At 35.4% G+C, this 21,071-nt stretch overlaps 1 protein-coding gene across 1 annotated transcript in view; it reads right to left on the reverse strand.

Annotated features, from left to right (window-relative positions):
* LOC125663723 (protein MTO1 homolog, mitochondrial-like) overlaps positions 1 to 21,071 on the reverse strand; it is a 71,504-nt gene that overhangs the window by 8,559 nt on the left and 41,874 nt on the right. Inside the window, exons 8-12 of the mRNA XM_048896053.2 lie at positions 20,476 to 20,549; positions 18,254 to 18,370; positions 16,913 to 17,043; positions 9,545 to 9,749; positions 7,271 to 7,433 (exon numbers count right to left, since the gene is read on the reverse strand). Of these exons, the coding sequence (XP_048752010.2) occupies positions 7,271 to 7,433; positions 9,545 to 9,749; positions 16,913 to 17,043; positions 18,254 to 18,370; positions 20,476 to 20,549 (690 nt within the window). The remainder of the gene's footprint in view (positions 1 to 7,270; positions 7,434 to 9,544; positions 9,750 to 16,912; positions 17,044 to 18,253; positions 18,371 to 20,475; positions 20,550 to 21,071) is intronic.

Consider the following 21,071-nt stretch of genomic DNA (forward strand, 5'->3'; position numbering starts at 1 on the left):
AAACCAGGAAAAAAGAGAAATTTATAATTAAGTTTAGGTCTTTAACCTGGTCAATGAACTGTGAAATGTAGGTGATCATGAATAATTTAGCTACATTGTTATATTACTATGCTAGAAGTTTTAACGGGTGTAGTGCTCTTATCTACAGAAATAAGAAACTTGGATGTAAACTTTAAGCTGGTGTGGATGTGACTCCACTATTTCGTATCAAATTTAAAGAAGCAAACTAAAAATGTACCAATTATGAAATGAGGTACTGACTAAAACCCGGTCTCGGTCCCGGTCTTCGGTCTCGGTCCTGTGACTAAAACCCGGTCTTCGGTCCCGGTCCCAGATTTTTTTATTCGATAAAAACAGAACACATCAGAATATTTTAGCCCCAATTTCTCGTTAATTTAGATATAACATATCATGTTTGCATTCTGATAGTTGATTGATAATATTATTGTCGTCTTTCGTAAAATAATATGTGAAAACTCCGGGACCGGTGGGACCGAGAAGTAAAAACAGTGCTAAAAGCCGGTCCCGGTCTCGATGGTTTTTATTTTTCTAAATAGCCGCTTTAATCTCTTTTATTATGAGAAAAAGATAAGGATGTGATATTCAATGACATTCCTTTGTATGCACATGTATGTTTCTGATTTATTGTATGTTTGTGTTTTATTCCAATTTTCCTTTTTATGTCAAAATCGAACTCAACTACATGTACGTGATTTTTTTTCTCCCAAATGAACGCGTTACATTATATTTTCATAAAAAGATAAGGATGTAGAAGAGAAATAATATATATGTACTTATCCTGGTGTATTTGTTTGTAATTTACTGTTGGATGTAGTATTTACAAAATTAAGTCTTCTTTTTTTTTTTCCATTTAGGTCAAAAACCTGACCACACGATTGAAAAAAAATTTCAAATTCAATGTTGGTGTATTCCGAACCGGGTCTCTGTATATGTACATGTATACGCCGGTTTCTCTCTCTCTTTCTCTCTCTCTCTCTCTCTCATTTACGAGTGTATCGTGAGAATCGCATTAATTTGCTAAATTATGATGTTATATTAGTTGTTTTAATCAGGGAAGAAAAGCCTCTATGTAAATATTAGATTAATACGTGCAAAATATGAGTCCAGAATGTACGATGTATGAGGTACTTTAAAAAATTATGTTTATTAGTGAAATGGAAAAAAACAAAACAAATATTCTCCTTAAATTTTATTATGATTATTGAAACATGATGAATAATTGTTGTTGATAGCGAAACAAAATTACTGTGCACTCTTGTCAACAACCCTTCCCCCCGCTCCTTTCCAGAAAGATTCTGAATACAAGAATGATGCTTTTGAAAAACAAATGTTATACCCCCGTAATCGGATATTCGGGGCGCATTTATATAGTTTTTGGTCCATCCGTCTGTTTGTCAGCAAAAACTTGAACCTTCGGCATAACTTTTGAATGCATGTTGATAGGGTTTTCATATTTCACATGTGTACTCCTTGTGACAAGACCTTTCTTTACATGCAATTCTTCACCTTTCAAATTTGACCTACTTTTGAAAATCTTTAATCTTAGCCATAACTTTTGAATGGTTAGTAAAAATATTTGAGGGTATAAAATGCTTCACGCAGGCATACTTTTCACGAAGCGCTAACAGTAGGCCTATTTGTATTTTCAAAACTGAAATTTATTTCTTAAATGAATTTACATGTATGTTTTGCATATTTATAAATCGAGATTTCATTGTTTGTAAATTTGTCAGGTTATGTCAAATTTATGCACTTTGAAATATAAGATATTTTGAAAATAGGAAACAAACAGTTTTTGTGCAGCATAATTAATACATATATGTTTATACATATACGTATATAACTATTCACATTAAATATAGTTACCACATAATATTACATTAAAAACATACCATAGATTATTTGAAGATCATCTAAAGTCAGAGGGTATCTTCTGTATAAGTATACAGAATCTGAGAATTTTTGGTGAGCATGCCATGTGTATGGAGCGCCAAATTAACATAAACTCAAATAATTGAAGATATCTTCAATTATTTGAAGATATCATCAATTCAATTATTGCTCTCTTTAAATTGAATTAATGCGCGCATTAAAACATTATTGCTCTCATCAAATGAATTAATGCGCACTTCAATTCAATTAATGCTATCATCAATTCAATTAATGCGCGCAATGATTCAGAATTGAAGATATCATTAATTATTTGAAGAGATCTTTAATTGAATTGTTGCGCGCATCAAATGAATTGATGATATCTTCAAATAATTGAAGATATCTTTAATTATTTGAGTTTATGTTAATTTGGCGCCCCATACATGTGCTCTATGTATGACACACTTTTATAAATACTATAAATATATTAGGTGGATTTTTTTAAGCATTGTATCTAAAAGAACCACAACTGAAAAAAGAAAGAAAACTAAGTATCAAATAAGAAAGGAAGAAATATTTTATAGTTATTATTTATTGGTTATATACAACTATACCCATATAAAGAGATCGGGTTCGGAATACAAAATATGAATCGTTGAAAACTGATTTTGACAGGAATAGAAGAAATAAAATAAATGAACAAATAAACTAACTGTAAATTACAAACAAATACACCAGGATAAGTACATATATATTATTTTCCTTCTACATCTTTATCTTCTAATGAAAAGGTAGTGTTACGCGATCATTTGGGACAAAATGTCACGTACATGTAGTTGAGTTCGATTCTGACATAAGTACATGTATAAAGAATATTGGAATAAATAAAGTGCACCGCCACGGCACATGATACGCCCGTCACATATTGTTAACATGAACATATCACCATGAAGAGATACATGTAGGTATGCATGGAACCAAATGTCATCCTTCCTTTAAGAATCTTACCCACTTTATGGCCTCATGTGACATTGCTTCAAATATTGATAATGTAAGCTTAATGATTTTTAAAAGGATATAAAAACATTTTCCCAAATGTTTTCAATGAAATGATTAAAGTGCAAGATAGCCCTTTATCCAAGCAAACAACTTACAATAAATGGGAGTACTCAAAAAGGTTGATTTATTCAACATATCAAAAAATACATATATCAGTATCTGCCTTTGTCAAATCTTCAAGTATAAAAGTAAAATATGCATGGTGATGTCAATATAAATAAATATAGATTAAAAACGGTTATTTCAAACACTGGTGCATCTCCTATGGTGTAGTTATTAATTAGAAAAAAATAATACATCATATATTTCTCAACTGGTTGTGTTAGACTTGAGAAATGCACATCTGCAGCTTTGCTCATTGTATTTTAAGGAATGAAGAACAATGCACAGCGTAATAAAACATCAAACATTAGTCATTATGTTTATTCTTAGACTGTAAAACTGTCATCTTAGTGAGACATGACAATCTGCACCTTGTTGTTGAGATATAAAATAAAAATATATTTTACAATATCATATTAATTCTTAAACTTTATACCAAATTAACTTTCAAAGTAATGGCTACCAATTAGAACTGTTCTAAAATTTGACAGATCAATTAGAAGGCCAGATTCCTCTGCCCAATTCCCGATTGCAAGAGATATAGATAGCACCTCCTTGATCAGATTGCTGTAACAGAAATCTTCTAAACTCATTAATTAATCTGTAATTTGACAGAATGCAATTTTTCTGTTAGCAAAATGCCTCCTGAATTGCTTGATAATTACACCCATGGGACAAGGGAAATTTCTCTTGTTACTGACACAAAAGAAATAATTTGTTTGTTATATACTGCTGTATAGTACAGTGTATATAATGAAGAATGTGTAGTTTCTTGAATTAACATTTTTTAATATGGTTATTGCAATACTATTTCATCTGTTCAGATTTACACAAATGCCCAATCTGCAGCTTTGTTCATTGTATATTTTTTTTCTGAACAATGCCACAGCCATAACAAAACATCAAAATACTAATCATTAAAATAGGCCTTTATACATATTGCAACCATTTGTTGTCTTAGTGAGAAATGATACTCTGCATATAGGTTGCCGAGAAAAAAAATTAAAAATTATATAGTACAATGTCAAATTAATTTTGAAAATAAAGACTAACCACAACAAACAAATTCACTTTCACAAATAATTTCTGGTATATCTGCAATTAAGAGGCTAAGATCTCTCTGCCCAATTCCCTAGAGATAAAGATAACACCTGCTTGATCATGTTGATCAGAGATGCTCTACACAAAACTCATTAATTAGTCTTGTCAAAATGCCCTTTGCATGCTACTCCCATGGGACAAGTGGAATTTCTCATGTTATTGTTAGAAACAAAGGAAACATTACATAGGCTAAAAAAAAGCTGTACAGTATATCATAAAAAAAATATGTGTTTTCTTGATGTAACATTTTTGAATGAGGTTTTCTACAAAACTCTTATATGAGTAGGGATTGTACCAATTATAACATACTTTTTTCAAAAAATCACTTCAACTAAATGTCACAGTGACCTTAAAGTACAGTGTGACACACCTTCTACCTAAGATGCATAAGTTGACCAAGTTTCATGATTCTAGATCAAATAGTTTTCAAGTTATGAGCCGGACAGGGTTTTACCATATTTGGCCATATCTTCTTAATTAAAAGTCACAGCGACCTGGTTTTAATGTGCGACACACCTTCTACCCAAGATGTATCAACTGACAAAGTTTGATTATTCTAGGCCTTATAGTATTTAAGTTATGAACCGGACACGAAAAAGCTAACAGACGGACGGACAGACGGACGGACATGAAGGCCATAACATAATACGGCCCGTCTTAAGACGGGCGTATAAAAACCTATACACACAATAAATCAGAAATATATGTATAAAAAGGGATGCCATTGAGTATCACATCCTTATCTTTTTTATGAAAAGGTAGATTAAAGCGGCTATTGAGGAAAAATGTCGAGACCGGGACCGGCTTTTAGCATTGTTTTTATTTCTCGGTCCCACCGGTCTCGGAGTTTTCACATATTATTTTACGAAAGAAGAAAATAATATGATCAATTTACTATCAGAATGCAGGCATGAGATGTCATACCTAAGTTATTGAGAAATGGGGCTCAAATATCCTGATATATTCTGTTTTTATCGAATAAAAGTATCTGGGACCGGGACCGAAGACCGGGTTTTAGTCACGGGACCGAGACCGAAGACCGGGACCGAGACCGGGTTTTAGTCAGTACCATGAAATGAACATCTGCAAGCACAACAAAAAAGTTCGAAAACTGATAATTCACACTATTTTTCAAAATCTAAGGTCCATAACTCAGCAAAAAATATCACAAAATTCAAACTTGATCTATAACATGTTATGGCAAAGCAATGTATCAAATATCAAATGAATATCTGCAAGCACAACACAAACCCCAGTCCTGAATCTGATAATTCACGCTATTTTTATAAGTCCAATTTAAGGGCCATAACGTAGTGAGAAATCAACGGACCAAAACGAAATTCAAATCTAATCTGTAAATTGTTATGGCAAAGCAATGTAAAAAATATCAAATGAATATCTGCAAGAACAACCAAAAAAAGTGCAGAAAACTGATACTTCATGTGATTTTTCCAAGTCCAAGGGCCATAACTTAGTGAAAAATCAACGGAACAAATTAAAACTTGATCTGTAACTTGTTATGGCAAAGCAATGTACCAAATATGAAATGAATATCTGCAAGAACAGAGAAAAAAGTGCGGAAAACTGATTTGCAGGACTGACGGACAGACAGACAGATGGACGGCTGGCCGGAGCACAAATCTTAAGTCCCCTTCGACTTCGTTGGTAAGGGTCTAAAAAGAGTGCAACATCACCTATCATCATCCACTGAATATTCTACAGTGCTGTGCGGAAACACCACTGTAACTTGAAACTTCTTTACTTGGGCTACTAGCTAGCAAGTGTGCTTTAGAATTCTTGGAGTGAAATTAATTGAAAAGTTTTTAATCAAGTGGTTTTATGATCTAATTTAAAAACAAGAGATGTTTGTAAAACACATATGCCCCCCATGGTGCAAAATTGAAAAGGGTTATACACACACACATCATTTAATTGAGAGTAGTATCATCAATTCAAAATATTGAGCAGACAATATCTTCCTATGTCAAGAGTGGATTGACCATGTGACCTAAAAATCAATAGGGGTCATCAACTCCTGAAGATGTACCAGTGTACCAAGTTTGATGTCTGTCAAGCAAAGGGTTCTCAAGATATTGAACGGATAGTATATTCCTATGTCCAATTTGACTCTTGACTTTTGACCATGTGACCTTAAAATAATTAGTAGTCATCTTCTCCTGAAGATGTACCAGTATACCAAGTTTGATGTCTGTCAAGCAAAGGGTTCTCAAGATATTGAGCGGACAGTATATTCCTATGTACAGTTTAACCCTTGACCTTTGACCACGCGACCTCAAAATCAATAGGTGTCACCTTCTCCTGAAGATGTACCAGTGAACCAAGTTTAATGTCTGTCAAGCAAAGGGTTCTCAAGATATGGAGCAGACAGTATATTCCAATGTCCAGTTTGACCCTTGACCTTTGACTATGTGATTTGAAAATCAATGGGGGTCGTCTTCTTCTGAAGATGTACTGGCGTACCAAGTTTGATGTCTGTCAAGCAAAGGGTTCTCTAGACATTGAATGGTCAGTATATTCCTATGCCCAGTTTGAGCCTTGACCCTTGACCTTTGACCAAATGACCTCAAAATCAATAGGGGTCATCTACTCCTTAGGATGTACCAGTGTGCCAAGTTTGATGTCTTTCAAGCAAAGGGTTCTCAAGATATTGAGCGGACATTATATTCCTATGTCCAGAGTAGATTGACCCTTGACCTTTGACCTTTTGACCTGAAAAACAATAGGGATCCTCTTCTACTCATAACTAACCCACATATGAAATATCATTATCATTAAGTGAATGGTTCTCAAGATATTGAGCGGACAACACATGGTCTACAGACCGACCGACCGACCAACAGACCGACCGACCGACAGGTGCAAAACAATATGCCCCCTCTTTTTCAAAGGGGGGCATAAAAATAATCAATCAATTTGTCTCTTAATTTACTAGCATATCAAAATTACTGTCTACAGTGATAATTCTTATAGAATTTGTTGGCAACTGGTATGACAGAACTGGCATTTTTACTAATACAAGAATTTTTTTTTGCATTTTACATACCTCACACATTAAAGAAGGCATTGTATTTACTTAGCGTGAACTATCTAGTACCTGAACTGCTTCGGATTGGCACTCTCTGGTTGACGTAGCAATCTTTTCCACTGCCTCATGTGTTTGACTGTAGACTGTAGTTTATCAACGACTTCCTCAATCTCTCTATACTGTTGTAACATATGGTCATATCGGTGCTGACTAACACACCCAATATCATACCCTAAAAATATAAATACAGTGAAAACTGCCCAACCTGGCACCTGTGCGATCTGTTTCGCTGGGCATTCCGACCCTTATTTTCATTTTCAATCCCCCCCCCCCCCCCACATTTAATTGTTTTTACACTGTTTATTCCAACGAAAATTTGTCTCCTAGTCCATGTTAGATTAAACAGGTTTCACTGTTCTCTGTATTATTCTGTGAAATGTATATTCATGACCCCTTCCCCCAAACATCCATACATAGAAAACTAGGTGTGGCAGCACGACAGGAATGCCCCAGCGTGCAGTAAAGTCAAATAGGAAATCCATTGAAGTATAGCATTGAATGTAGTATTCAGATTGTATGTTACACACATTTAGTACAATGACGAACTTAACAACAATCCTTTATATGTTTTAACTGCTATAAAATAAATACATTAATTTTTCTAAGTTAATGGGGCACAGCTCCATAAAAAGTCAACAAACTGGAACAAAACTCCAACTCGATCTGTAACTCATCAATATAAACCTGCATATAAAAAATCAATTCAATGTCTCAAGGCGTTTAGAAAAAAAGTCTGGAAAACTGGATGTTGCAGAAAGATGGACAAGGGTAAAACTATATGCCCCGACCATTTTGTGGTGGGGGCATAAAAAGAATCATGGACCACAATGTTCATCTGTTACCTTGCTTATAAATGGATATCTATATTTAAACCTCCTTTGTAGGCCTACATTGGCTCCAAAAACCCAGAATATACACTACATGAGGATGCTTGAATTTGCCAAACTGACACTGTGTCCTTGTGGTTGTTGAGAAATTTGATTAAAAAATTACAATGTATTCCTACGTGAAAACATTGTGATTGTTGTTGTTTTACGTCCCTTCAAGAATTAGTAGTGTAGATGAAGTGCCACAAATTTACATTTATACGTGATGCTAGGGGCCGTAGCAGTGAGGGCGCTTTATCATGCTTGCCACAACAAGGGACCTCAATTTTTAAAGTCTCATCCAAAAGACCTGTGACTCTCATTTCAAAATGCTGAGTGTTTGATGAAGGAACAGTTACGGCATATCTTTTTTTTATTGATCTTACATTTGATGTGATGAAGTACGAGTGGGTCTCAAACCTATAACCCCCAATCACAAAGTGAATGCGCTGACTACAACGCCACCAGAATCGGTTCACTACATAAGATACTACAATCACAAAGTGAATGCGCTGACTACTACGCCACCAGAACCAGTTCACTACATAAGATACTACAATCACAAAGTGAATGCTCTGACTAGTATGTCACCATGACTGACACAAGATACTATAAATCAATCTGACATACTGTTGGCTTGTAGTCCATGAAAGGAAAGTTTTTAAAGATTTGTTCCTAAATTAATATTACATGTATATAGTCCCATACTACTTTGTGAGTGGCACTGGGTGCATGTCCATTTGACAAACTCTAGAATTGTAATTCTGTACATGATATTTTTTGGCCCAAATATCTACAAGGAGTCACCTACTAGGCGCATCCTGTCTATGAAGTTTAATGTCTATTGGATAAAGTGTTCTTGAGTTGTCAGTAATACAACATCCAATTTTTCAACTGACAGACCGACTTACTTACTGAAAAGTGCAGAGCAATATTCCCCCCTTCTTTGCATATGGGTTAGGGGAGCAAAGGCATTAGATTGAGAAACAAAAAAAACGTTTAGTGAACCACTACATCCTTGACCAACTAAGAGGAATCTGACCACTGAGCATGACAAATGACCTTGATCAATCATATATATCTTCATCAGTTCACAATGTATGAAGTCTCCATCTTGTATAGTTCAGAAATTAAGAACATGGTTAAAACGGTGGTCAGGCAGTCCAAATTCAATATGCATGTAACCTTCAATCTCTATTGTGCAAAAAATCACCATTATATAGATGCGTAATATTCTAAGCAATGATCATATCTTGACTTATATATGTGCAGCCACTGCAGCTGAACTCGTGATTTCAGTCAAAACACAATTTTTTATCTCCTTATAAATGCATTCATTACCTTATATAGAAGAATTTTGAATATACAGATTTTTCTCTCTGCAATTTTTTTTTTACCTGCACTCCATGCTACAAACCTTTTGCAGTAAGTCTTTTGTCTGCATTATCTGGTCGTAAGAACAACCTAAACTCGGACCGACTTGTGAACATGCGATATGGTTCATTGGTTCCCTGCGTAATGAGGTCATCTATAAGAACTCCAATGTAACCCTCCGTACGATCGACAGTGAAGGGAGGCTTTCCCTGTAGTCTGCCAGCAGCATTGATTCCGGCTATTATGCCCTAGATATTTCAACAAAGAGGATCAATTACATTGCTGCTTTAACCCACTTCATTTCTAATAGTATATAATGGGTTGTTGGTTGGAATCAGTCCATAAAATCTCTAAGGCCATGAAAACTGCTTGACTTTCCACTTCTGACAGTATTGGTTTGGTGTGATTTTTTTTTACCACACTGTGTATCACTAAGATCTATGATCTGTATCTTAAACTATGGCATAACAACCAGTGATTAATATTGAAAACTTTTATCCTTGAAAATATTTGATATGCTCATGTTTATTACTGCTTTATTGCACTTAAGTGACACTCTAAACAGATATGTGTTGAGTACTGTAACCACATAGGAAATCAATTCTGATAAGTCCCCCCACCCCCTCTGAATTAACAAGGGATATTAATTTGGGTCTTTTCATTCTTTTGTAACACTTTGGTTTCAGTGAAATCTCAAATGCTTTTTGAGCTTCCAGTCACATATTGTAAGAATAGATTTCCATAAGATATCTCAAACACTGTTTGAGCTTTAGCAATGAAAGGACCTCCCCACTATGGTCCCCGATGATTTAGTAAAACATTGAAGTTTGAATTTTGCCATTCACAATGCCCCAAAATGTTCATTAATACCTTATGTTACAGGTTTGGTATTTCATTTTACTGAAAAGTTTGTTAACATTAAGAGCTATGCCGTCTTTTCAAGTCAGGGTTGTCTGTTTTTGTTAAATCTCTATTGATATTTATTGAATGACCAGTTTTTAAAGCCTTTGTTTATATTGAGCACAACGTTGTCCGGATTTCTCCTTTTTATTATATTTCTTTTTTGTAATAAAGAAAATTATATCCAAAAGACAAGACTGGACAATCTTGTGTTGGTGATGAAATTCATAAAAATCTGCATGTTTTCTTTTTACTTAATTTACCTGTATTGACCTCATCTTGACCTGCTGAATAATAAAATCAGCCATGTGATAATCTGTGTCACGCTAATGCTTGAAATACTTGTCAGGCCACACGGTATTGTCACCTACATACCAAATGAGGGAGGGGGCAGACCCTACCTCCCCCTGTTGTTACGTCCCTGCGTTATTTGGATTTTAAAGGAAAAAGAATGGACTGGAGTGTACATCCCCTTCCCTGATGTTTAATTACAGTACTCTGACTGGAGCAAATATCCCCTACCTGATGTCCTTTTTACAGCACCATGACTGAAGTTTCAGTGTTGTGAGTTATACTTTGTAATGATATCATTATGACAGTAGTCAATATTTTCTGTTGTATAACACATCCTGTGATGATTGCTCACATTAGTAATTAGTTTCTGTTGTGGAACATATTCTGTAAAATTTTATCACAGTACTGTGAAAGTCCTCAATTACACACCCCCCCACCCCCCCTGAAAACTAGCCTTGCAATTAGCCAATTTTGAATGTCCTGGCAAAAGTATTATGTAACATGTATTCCTGAAACAGATTTTCTCATAATACTGGTCACCCCAGAAAACTAGACTTCAGTCATTTGTTAAAAATATAAATGAAAGTGGGCTTTTAAATTTTTGAAAATTAAAGAACAACATGTAGTTTAATAATTTTATGTAAATTGAAACAATTTGTTATATACAGAGTTGAATAAATTATAAAGCAAATCTGTAACAAACTTGGGGCATGCCTGCTTTGTTTGATTGCTTTTAAATTGCATGTAATATCATGTTTAGTAAGTTTCCTTAAAAGTCGGTAATAATCAATAGAAAATCAATAGCAATGATAGTAAAAAATAAAATCATTGAACAAGAGCTCTGCAAGGCGGGACATATACTCTCACCACGAGTGTCCACAAGCTTTTTCTATGAAGTCACAAGTGACCTTGACCTTTGGATCCCAAAACCAATAAAGTTTTTCCTCTCTTGATAACAAGTTACATGTGAAGTATCAAATCAATCGGTCTGTAGAGCGCCTACAAGATTTTTCTATGAAGTTCCATAGTGACCTTGAACTTTGACCCTTTGACCCCAGGTATTTCCTTTCTTAATAAGAAAGCTACCTCTGAAGTAACAAATCAATTGGGCAAACATATAGTCTGCATAGTAGTGTTGAAAAATCGGAAAAATTTCATAATTGATAATCGGTCATAATCGGAAGAGCTATATCGATCAATCATCGATATAATCAGCATTTACATGTAGTTAATAAATGATTATTATTTTTGGGGTTATTTCTATTTAGTTTTATGGATATACGCAGCATACACACTAGCTGGTGTCACTGAATTCCCACTTTTCAATGTGGAGTCCACTCTGACTCTCCCCTGCACATATTTCGATATAAAAGCGGGATTAACAGTCAGATGAATCTCAGATTAGATATCAATTAGTGTACAGGCGACAATCGATTATGAAAAATAGAATCGATAATCGGAATCGAAGAGACTAAAACGATCGACAATTGATTGTCGGCGACAATCGTTTCATCACTACTGCATATAGTGTCTACAAGCTCAATGTTACAAACACACTGACACACACACAAACGGTCCCACTACTACATGTACATCCCCTCTTGTAATGAATTGCGAGGGAATAAAAAGAGACATAACATATCAGTAGTTGTTAATAAGTTGTTTTTTTTACAGTCCCTGAAACATTCTACTTGACCATTTTTCCGTTCGCTCACTGTGCGTTCACCCTGTGCTCTCCGTTTAGAGTTTCGTGTTCACAAATTGTTCACTTTGCGTTCACAAAGCGTTCATCGTTCAATGTCATTCGGAACACCAGAGTGAATTAAAGGATCGATCTTCATATCAATTCAAACAAAAATAAACAAGAGGCCCATGGGCCACATCGCTCACCTGAGTCACCTTGGCCCATATCTGAAGACTTTCCATATATATTTGCATGTAAAACCTTAGTCCCTATTATGGCCCAAACTACCCTTTGCAAGCTTGAATCTACACTATGTCAGAAAGCTTTCATGTAAATGTCAACTTCTTTGGCTCAATGGTTCTTGAGAAGAAGATTTTTAAAGCTTTTTCCTATATTTGTATGTAAAACTTTGACCCCCCACTTGTGGCCCCATCCTACCCCCCGGGGGCCATGATTTGAACAAACTTGAATCTGCACTATGTCAGAAAGTTTTCTTGTAAATATCAGCTTTTCTGACTCGGTGGTTATTGAGAGAAAGATTTTAACTATATATTTGTATGTAAAACTTTGATCCCCCCCTTGTGGCCCCATCCTACCCCCGGGGGCCATGATTTGAACAAACTTGAATCTGCACTATGTCAGAAAGTTTTCATGTAAAAATCAGCTTTTCTGGCTCAGTAGTTCTTGAGAAGAAGATTTTTCCTACATATTTGTATGTAAAACTTTGATCCCCTATCGTGGCCCCATCCAACCCCCGGAGCCCATGATTTGAACAAACTTGAATCTGCATTATGTCAGGAAGCTTTCATGTAAATCTCAGCTTTTCTGGCTCAGTGGTTCTTGAGAAGAAGATTTTTAAAGCTTTTTCCTATATTTGTATGTAAAACTTTGACCCCCCCACTTGTGGCCCCATCCTACCCCCCGGGGGCCATGATTTGAACAAACTTGAATCTGCACTATGTCAGAAAGTTTTCATGTAAAAATCAGCTTTTCTGGATCAGTGGTTCTTGAGAAGAAGATTTTTAAAGATTTTTCCTATATATTTGTATGTAAAACTTTGATCCCCTATTGTGGCCCCATCCAACCCCAGGGGCCCATGATTTGAACAAACTTGAATCTGCATTATGTCAGGAAGCTTTCATGTAAATCTCAGCTTTTCTGGCTTAGTGGTTCTTGAGAAGAAGATTTTTAAAGTTTTTCCCTATATATTTGTATGTAAAACTTTGATCCCCCCTTGGGGCCCCATCCTATCCCCGGGGGCCATGATTTGAACAAACTTGAATCTGCACTATGTCAGAAAGTTTTCATGTAAAAATCAGCTTTTCTGACTCAGTGGTTCTTGAGAAGAAGATTTTTAAAGATTTTTCCTACATATTTGTATGTAAAACTTTGATCCCCCATTGTGGCCCCATCCAACCCCAAGGGCCCATGATTTGAACAAACTTGAATCTGCATTATGTCAGGAAGCTTTCATGTAAATCTCAGCTTTTCTGGCTTAGTGGTTCTTGAGAAGAAGATTTTTAAAGTTTTTCCCTATATATTTGTATGTAAAACTTTGATCCCCCCTTGGGGCCCCATCCTACCACCGGGGGCCATGATTGAACAAACTTGAATCTGCAATATGTCAGGAAGCTTTCAGGTAAATTTCAGCTCTTCTGGCCCAGTGGTTCTTGAGAAGAAGATGTTTAAATGACCCCACCCTATTTTTGCATTTTTGTGATTATCTCCCCTTTGAAAGGGACATGGCCCTTTATTTGAACAAACTTGAAAGCCCTTCACCCAAGGATGCTTTTGGCCATGTTTGGTTGAAATTGGCCCAGTGGTTCTGGAGAAGAAGTCGAAAATGTGAAAAGTTTAACAGACAGACAGACGGACGGACAGACGGACAGACAGACAGACGACGGACAAAAAGCGATCTTCGGTTCAGGTGAGCTAAAAAGGAACGTGTGCATAAGAGTGAAAGTAAACTTTCTTATTATATCAGAAATTTAATTTATAAAGTACAAATATCAGGATTATCAATGGTGAAATTCAAGGAAAATTGCAGATCACTCACCAGTATCAATAAATAGAATAAATCATTTTGATATTACAAAACATAACTATTGTTTAGTGAAAAAGTGGGGGATGAAGTTCTGAATAAGAGAAGAATGTAAGAGCCTGCAGTTATGAATTCATCAGTTCATTATTTTCACCTTACATGCACATGTTGCGAAGAATGAACGCTGGTACATGTACAAAAAATGAGGCAGTTTCAGTTAATGAATACCTCAACCCCCATTCCCCGAAATTATCATTTTAGCATTTTCAAGTTTGGGCAAAAGCACAATTTATTATTATTATTTTGTCTCACTTGACAAGAATTTAAGACAATTCTCCTTAAGCCCCCTCCCCCCTTTACTTTAAAAAAAAAGCAAAACAATGCTACATTTCAATGCACATTCGTGCCCAAATATCAAAATGATTTGACAAGTATTCCTGATTATTTTATGCCTATATTTATGAAAGACATTGTCAATAAATGTATTTAACTCCTTTCCTTAAATTTGAAACTTTTGTGTGGTTGGTCTCTAATATAAAGATGTAATTTTTCTCGTACATTTCTGCCCCACATATAATATACATACATAATTGAGTACGGTACAATAAACAGTTTTATCCACATCAAAAATATACAAATATTGCACAATCTAAATGTAAATTCATGGTCACACTATTTATTTTGTACATACATTAATTCTGGGATTATTTCCTCAGATCGATATACTATAAAAGTTTTTGCAATAAAGTGAATTACGTAAAACCTACGTGGGAATAAACCTTTTATACTATTTAGAAGCGTTCAGGTGTCAACACGAATTACCTATACTATCCGTGTTGTTTGTTTAATGCATTTATCTTGACTCCTTTCGGGGATGTTTTATAATTGCATGTAATTCAAGCGACCGCGCTCGTAAATTTTAAAGTCATGCATGTACATCTGTTAATTCTTGATGTTGCAACAGTGCTAATTACAAGACTTATCTTTATTTCACATACATTGTATATACTCATGTATAATCAAGAAATTAAATACTACAGACTGTATGTATCTTAAGTCAAAATGTAATACATGTAGTATACCAAGATGATGCACCAATATTCATAATTTATGAAAACGTCAAGAATTCTAAATATTATAAAAAAAAATTCCACTTTCCATATATACACGTATCTGCACATATAATACTGTAACAATGTACATATGAAATTTTCTTTTGTTTGTGCATGATTACTATGTGCATTGATGTGAAATTTACAATCATTTTCGTGAGAAATAAACAGATAGTACTTGCACAAAAATGAACAAATAGATGTATTCATATTTATATATATTTCCTACCTGATTATAAAATAAGTACAATCCAAGGGAAAAATCCGAACTATTCCAAATAAATAGACCATTCTGTGTTCACCGTGTGTGCACCGTTCACTTTGCGTTCACTGTGCTCTCACCATTCATCAAATTGCGTTCAGTGTTAAATTCACTCTGCATGCATTCAGCGTTCGCTCTGCATGCGTTCACCGTTCGCTCTGCATGCATTCACCATTTGCTCTGCGTGCGTTCACCGTTCGCTCACCGTACGTTCACCGTTCGCTCACTGTGCATTCACTGTTCAAGTGGGAAAGTAGGGAATCAAGTCAACTCGTACCCTAGCTGACCGACTCGTACCAGGTCAACTCGTACCCAAAAAGGCAAAAGTCAACTCGTACCCAAGAATCTGGTTACAAGTTGATTCCTCTTCAATTGATGATAACTCGTACCTAAGCGATATGTCACTTATATGCGCATATATATATTGCATTATGGGCAGATTCTTGGGTACGAGTTGACTTTTGCCTTTTGGGTACGAGTTGACCTATTTGGTACGAGTTGACCTATTTGGTACGAGTTGACCTGGGTACGAGTCGGTCAGGGTACGAGTTGACTAGAAATCGAAAGTAGAACGTTTCAGGGACTGTAGATCTTGATATCAAGGGCCTAGACCTTTCCAATTGGGACAAAATAGTGAGATTTGCATGAAATTGGGAAAAAATGTTTTAAATAAAGAAACAGGAAAAAAAACAAAACAAGTGCACTAAGGTATAATATTGGAAATGGGGCCCTTATTTCAACCCTCTACAGACCTTAAAAAACCAGCCATTTTTTTTCCCCAATTCAACAGCTGTCTAGTATCAAGTAGTTTCATAGTTAGTGAGTTTTTCTGTTGTGTAACACATCTGGTATTGTTTGATAACAATAGTTACAATGTTCCCAAAACACACTCTGTTTTCTCATATCTTAATGCATTTAGTAGCATTACCTACACATAAACACACACAGTCATATTAATTACTATTGTCCTCCCCCTAACTCTGTTGCAAGGAGATAATAACCTGTTATATAATTAGCACTGGTTACATTTCAGAAGAATGTATGCAACATCTTCATGCTCTCTATGCAGAGACTAGTACATCATGTATTCTTATTGTGTTTTATACAGTGTAACTCACCTGAGCAGCAGCCTCCTCATAGCCTGTAGTTCCATTAATCTGTCCAGCAAAGAAGAGATTTTGTATTTTCATTGTTTCTAGTGTTGGTTTCAGCTGCCTGGGGTCCATGAAATCATACTCCACGCCATAACCTACACACCATAAACGATGAGGATGCATTATCGAGTCTATGTATGGATTCTAATGTTTCAGTAAAACTAGACGTGTTGGCACAACACGAATGCCCCCCCCCCCCCCCCCCCCCTGCAGTAAAGTCAAATGTAGGAAATCCATCAAAGTATAGCATTGAATGTAGTATTCAAATTGTATGTTACACACATCTAGTACAATGAAGAACTCAACAACAATTCTTTGTATGTTTTAACAGCCATAAAATAAATATATTAATTTTTCTACGTTAAAGGGGTACACCTCCATCAAAACCAATGAACAGGAACAAAACTCAAACTTTATTTAAAACTCATCAATATACAGAGCCTGAAGCGTGCTACTACACCCCCAAAGCGTTTCATTTCGTTCCGTGCAAACCGTTCAGCATTCCGTGCAGAACATTTCACCGATCTGTGCAGAACATTCAGTGTTTCATGTAGACCGTTCAGCGTTCCTTGCAAATCGTTTCGCGCAAGAATTGTTCCATGCATGATCAAGCCACGCCCATAGAAATGTGCGATCGTTCAAACCATGCCCTTAGAAACGTACAGACCATATAATACCGAAAAAATCAAAGCGTGCAGGTCACGCCTACCGTTTCATGCAGACTTCGTGCTAAGCGTTTTATGCAAACCATTCACCGTTCCACGTTTTATGTAAACCGTTCACCGTTCCATGCAGATCGTTCAGCGTTTTGTGCAAACTGTTCACTGTTCCATGCAAGAATCGTTTCGTACCGTTCCGTGCAATAATTAAGTGGTGTAGTAGTACGCTTCAGGGTCTGTACATCTGCATACAAAAAATCTATTCAATATCTTAAGGCATTTAGAAAAAAAAGTCTGGAAAAATGGTCACAACTTACAGTAATTTTTCTAAATTAAAGGGGTACAACTCCATCAAAAATCAACAAACTGGAACAAAACTCAAATTCAATCTGTAAACTCATCAATATACACATGCATATATAAAAAAAATCAATTCATTATCTCCAAGGCATTTTGAAAAAAAGTCTGGAAAACTGGGTGTTGCAAAAGGATGGACAAGGATAAAATTATATGCCCCGACCATTTTAAGTTTGTGGTGGGGGCATAAAAATTGAAATCACAATATAACCCTATGAATTCAAATAGATCTATAATGATTTTTTTTTACTACACAAGACCTATTTTTATTTCTTCATTGATAGATTACCTGGGTTTGTGATGACAGCCTTCTCCAGACCAGGGATGGCTCTGACTAGTCTTAGCTGGTGTTCTTCTGGCATTGTGCAGGATATTCCTTGTGGATAGATAATTCCACTCTCTAAGCCTACGGTCAAATTTGTAAAAATCAGCCTTTTATTTCTATCTTAAAAATAAATAAATTAAAAAAAAAAATCAACTATAAATCACTTATATTTAATGTGAGGTTTTATTTCTAGGATTTTTTTGCTTTGTTGGATTTACCAGCTGGAACAAATGGTTTGAATTTGTTCATATACAAAATTAATCACGAGAATCTTAAAGGGACTGATTCACGATTTTCCTCAAAATTTTCTTTTTCACTTTTAATGATCAAAATGTATTGTCTAATGTGTTTAAAAGATTTCACATAAAAATTAAGGCTATATTTTTATGACAGAAGCTCATTTACAAAGTTTATTATTTGTTTTGTAAACAAAGATTATCGTTCCATTCAGAAGGTCAAAATTTTGGCTGTCAACATTAAATGAGTTATATTTTCAATGTTTAACATCAAAAATGAAAAATATTTTCATCAAAAATCGTGAACCAATCCCTTTAATATCCTCTCACAACAGAGTCACAAATGGAAGGGAGGACCAGGGTTGGATTCTCAATCTATTGAGGACTACATCAAACCTCAGACTTTTAACATAGGTAGTGACTGTTTCTTCACCTATGACAGCATTAGAGGTGAAAGGCATGGGTCTTTTGAATTCTGTATAGCAGGAAATTAACTCGCGGAGTTTTTTCGCTATATTCGCTGAAACAATTAAAATTTCCGTGAATTTAACATTCAGTGAATTAACATTTCATATTGATAAGAAATGAATTGAAATTTGCTTTTATCTGTTTTTCCACGAATTAAACCGACCGCGATTTGTTGCTAAATGAAAAAATCACGATTTTTTCCGACCGCAATATTAACCTGCTATACAGTAGGACATTAACAACAGAGGTCCTGAACATCATGTTCGGGATTGGTACAATAAACAACCCTCACTGCTTGAGTTCCATGCATGGGACAAAATTTGAGTGAAAAATTCTCAAAGAGGACATCACATTACAAACAAGCAAACACAACAGAGTTGAGCAGTGAAATAGTAACTTCTCCATTCCTTTGTACATTCAAAGATTGTAATTCCTGGAGGCTTTCAAGGTTAAAGATTGTGGTTCCTGGTGGCTTTCAAGGTTAAACATTCACATTTCCAATGTTTTGATCTTTGCTATTTTTACAAATTGCAATGATAGCCATTTCCTCATGAATGTGCTGCAGTTCAACAGTTGTGAAAACTGTGTGTATAAATCTTGGTAAATAAAGTAAAGTACATCTATCTTAATGGCTGGGAATTTAATCAGAAATCAATCTGATTAAAATCAGCTCCTCGATCCGCTCCTTTATTTCTTTTGATTTGTCGCTACTCGAGTAGCGACAAATCAAAAGAAATAAAGGAGCGGATCGAGGAGCTGATTTTAATCAGATTGAACAGAAATGAAAGCAGAATGTAAATATAAATTTCATCTTTGAAAATACCAGAGGATACGAACTCACCTGAGGATACGAACTCACCTGAGGATACAAACTCACCTGAGGATACAAACTCACCTGAGGATATGAACTCACCTGAGAATACGAACTCACCTGAGGATATGAACTCACCTGAGAATACGAACTCACCTGAGGATACGAACTCACCTGAGGATATGAACTCACCGTGACGGTTCACACCGACATACCTGAAGTGCATTAATGAAGTATGCCGGTGGGAAACATCCCGGTTCATATCCTCATGTATTATCTAAAATAAAATTCATTTCTTGAATATAAATTAAAGGTTCAGGTCATTGGAATGGAAATTCTACAACTGCATGAGTTCTGATTGCAATCACATGGACGCTGTCTTACAATATGTTGCTAAGAATATTACAATATGTTGCTAGGGATGTTACAATATGTTGTTAGCAGGGATGTTACAATATATTGCTAGGGAGGTTATAATATGTTGCTAGGGATGGTCTACTCTGTGGAAAGCATGTATTCCTGCATGCCTACATATCTTTGCAAATTTTCACAAAAATAAAGTTCTTGCTAAAAATATGTGTGTTACAGCATGCTGTCTTTCTTTAAACATTGTAAATCAGAGTTATAAAAAACAATAAAGTGTAGTCGTCTATTCAACTACAAACAGTCACCTTCTGGTTCTAGCCATATCTGATGTTTTCTTCCTTTGAACAGTAAAACCTTGGATTCTATGGAGGGGCAGTACCTGAAACACATTAAAATTTTACTCATATTTAATGTACAGATAATACAATACTCATTATAGCTTTCCTGTAGAAATATGTGACCCCCGTGAACCCAAACATAAAAAAAATCACTTGTCGTTGTTTTGGAATACACTCTGCCTTGTTTGTGATTTAGATGTTGGTGGGAGGCAGTTCCTGGCACTAATTGCAATTAGTACCTCATAAAAATGGTTATCCATCACGGTGGATACATTATTACCATCAACAGTGCAAATAATAAGAACAGTCATTCTGAGATATCAGAGTTAATAATGAACTTCATAGAATGGCTGTGTTCCAGATCTCACCGTGTGAAAGAACAGGTTTTTTTTATTCTATGAAAACCATAACATCAAGCTTTAACTACTTTACAACCTTTTTGATTCTCTTTCTAAAACTAAACCCAGATTACAAAAACAAAAGTCCTTCTAGGAGCCTAAATAAGTTCACTTGTTCTACTTTTACTATGGTAACTGGATGGTTTGATAAACTTGCACAATGAT

The sequence above is a fragment of the Ostrea edulis genome, chromosome 1, assembly GCF_947568905.1.
Source record: "Ostrea edulis chromosome 1, xbOstEdul1.1, whole genome shotgun sequence".
Taxonomy (NCBI): domain Eukaryota; kingdom Metazoa; phylum Mollusca; class Bivalvia; order Ostreida; family Ostreidae; genus Ostrea; species Ostrea edulis.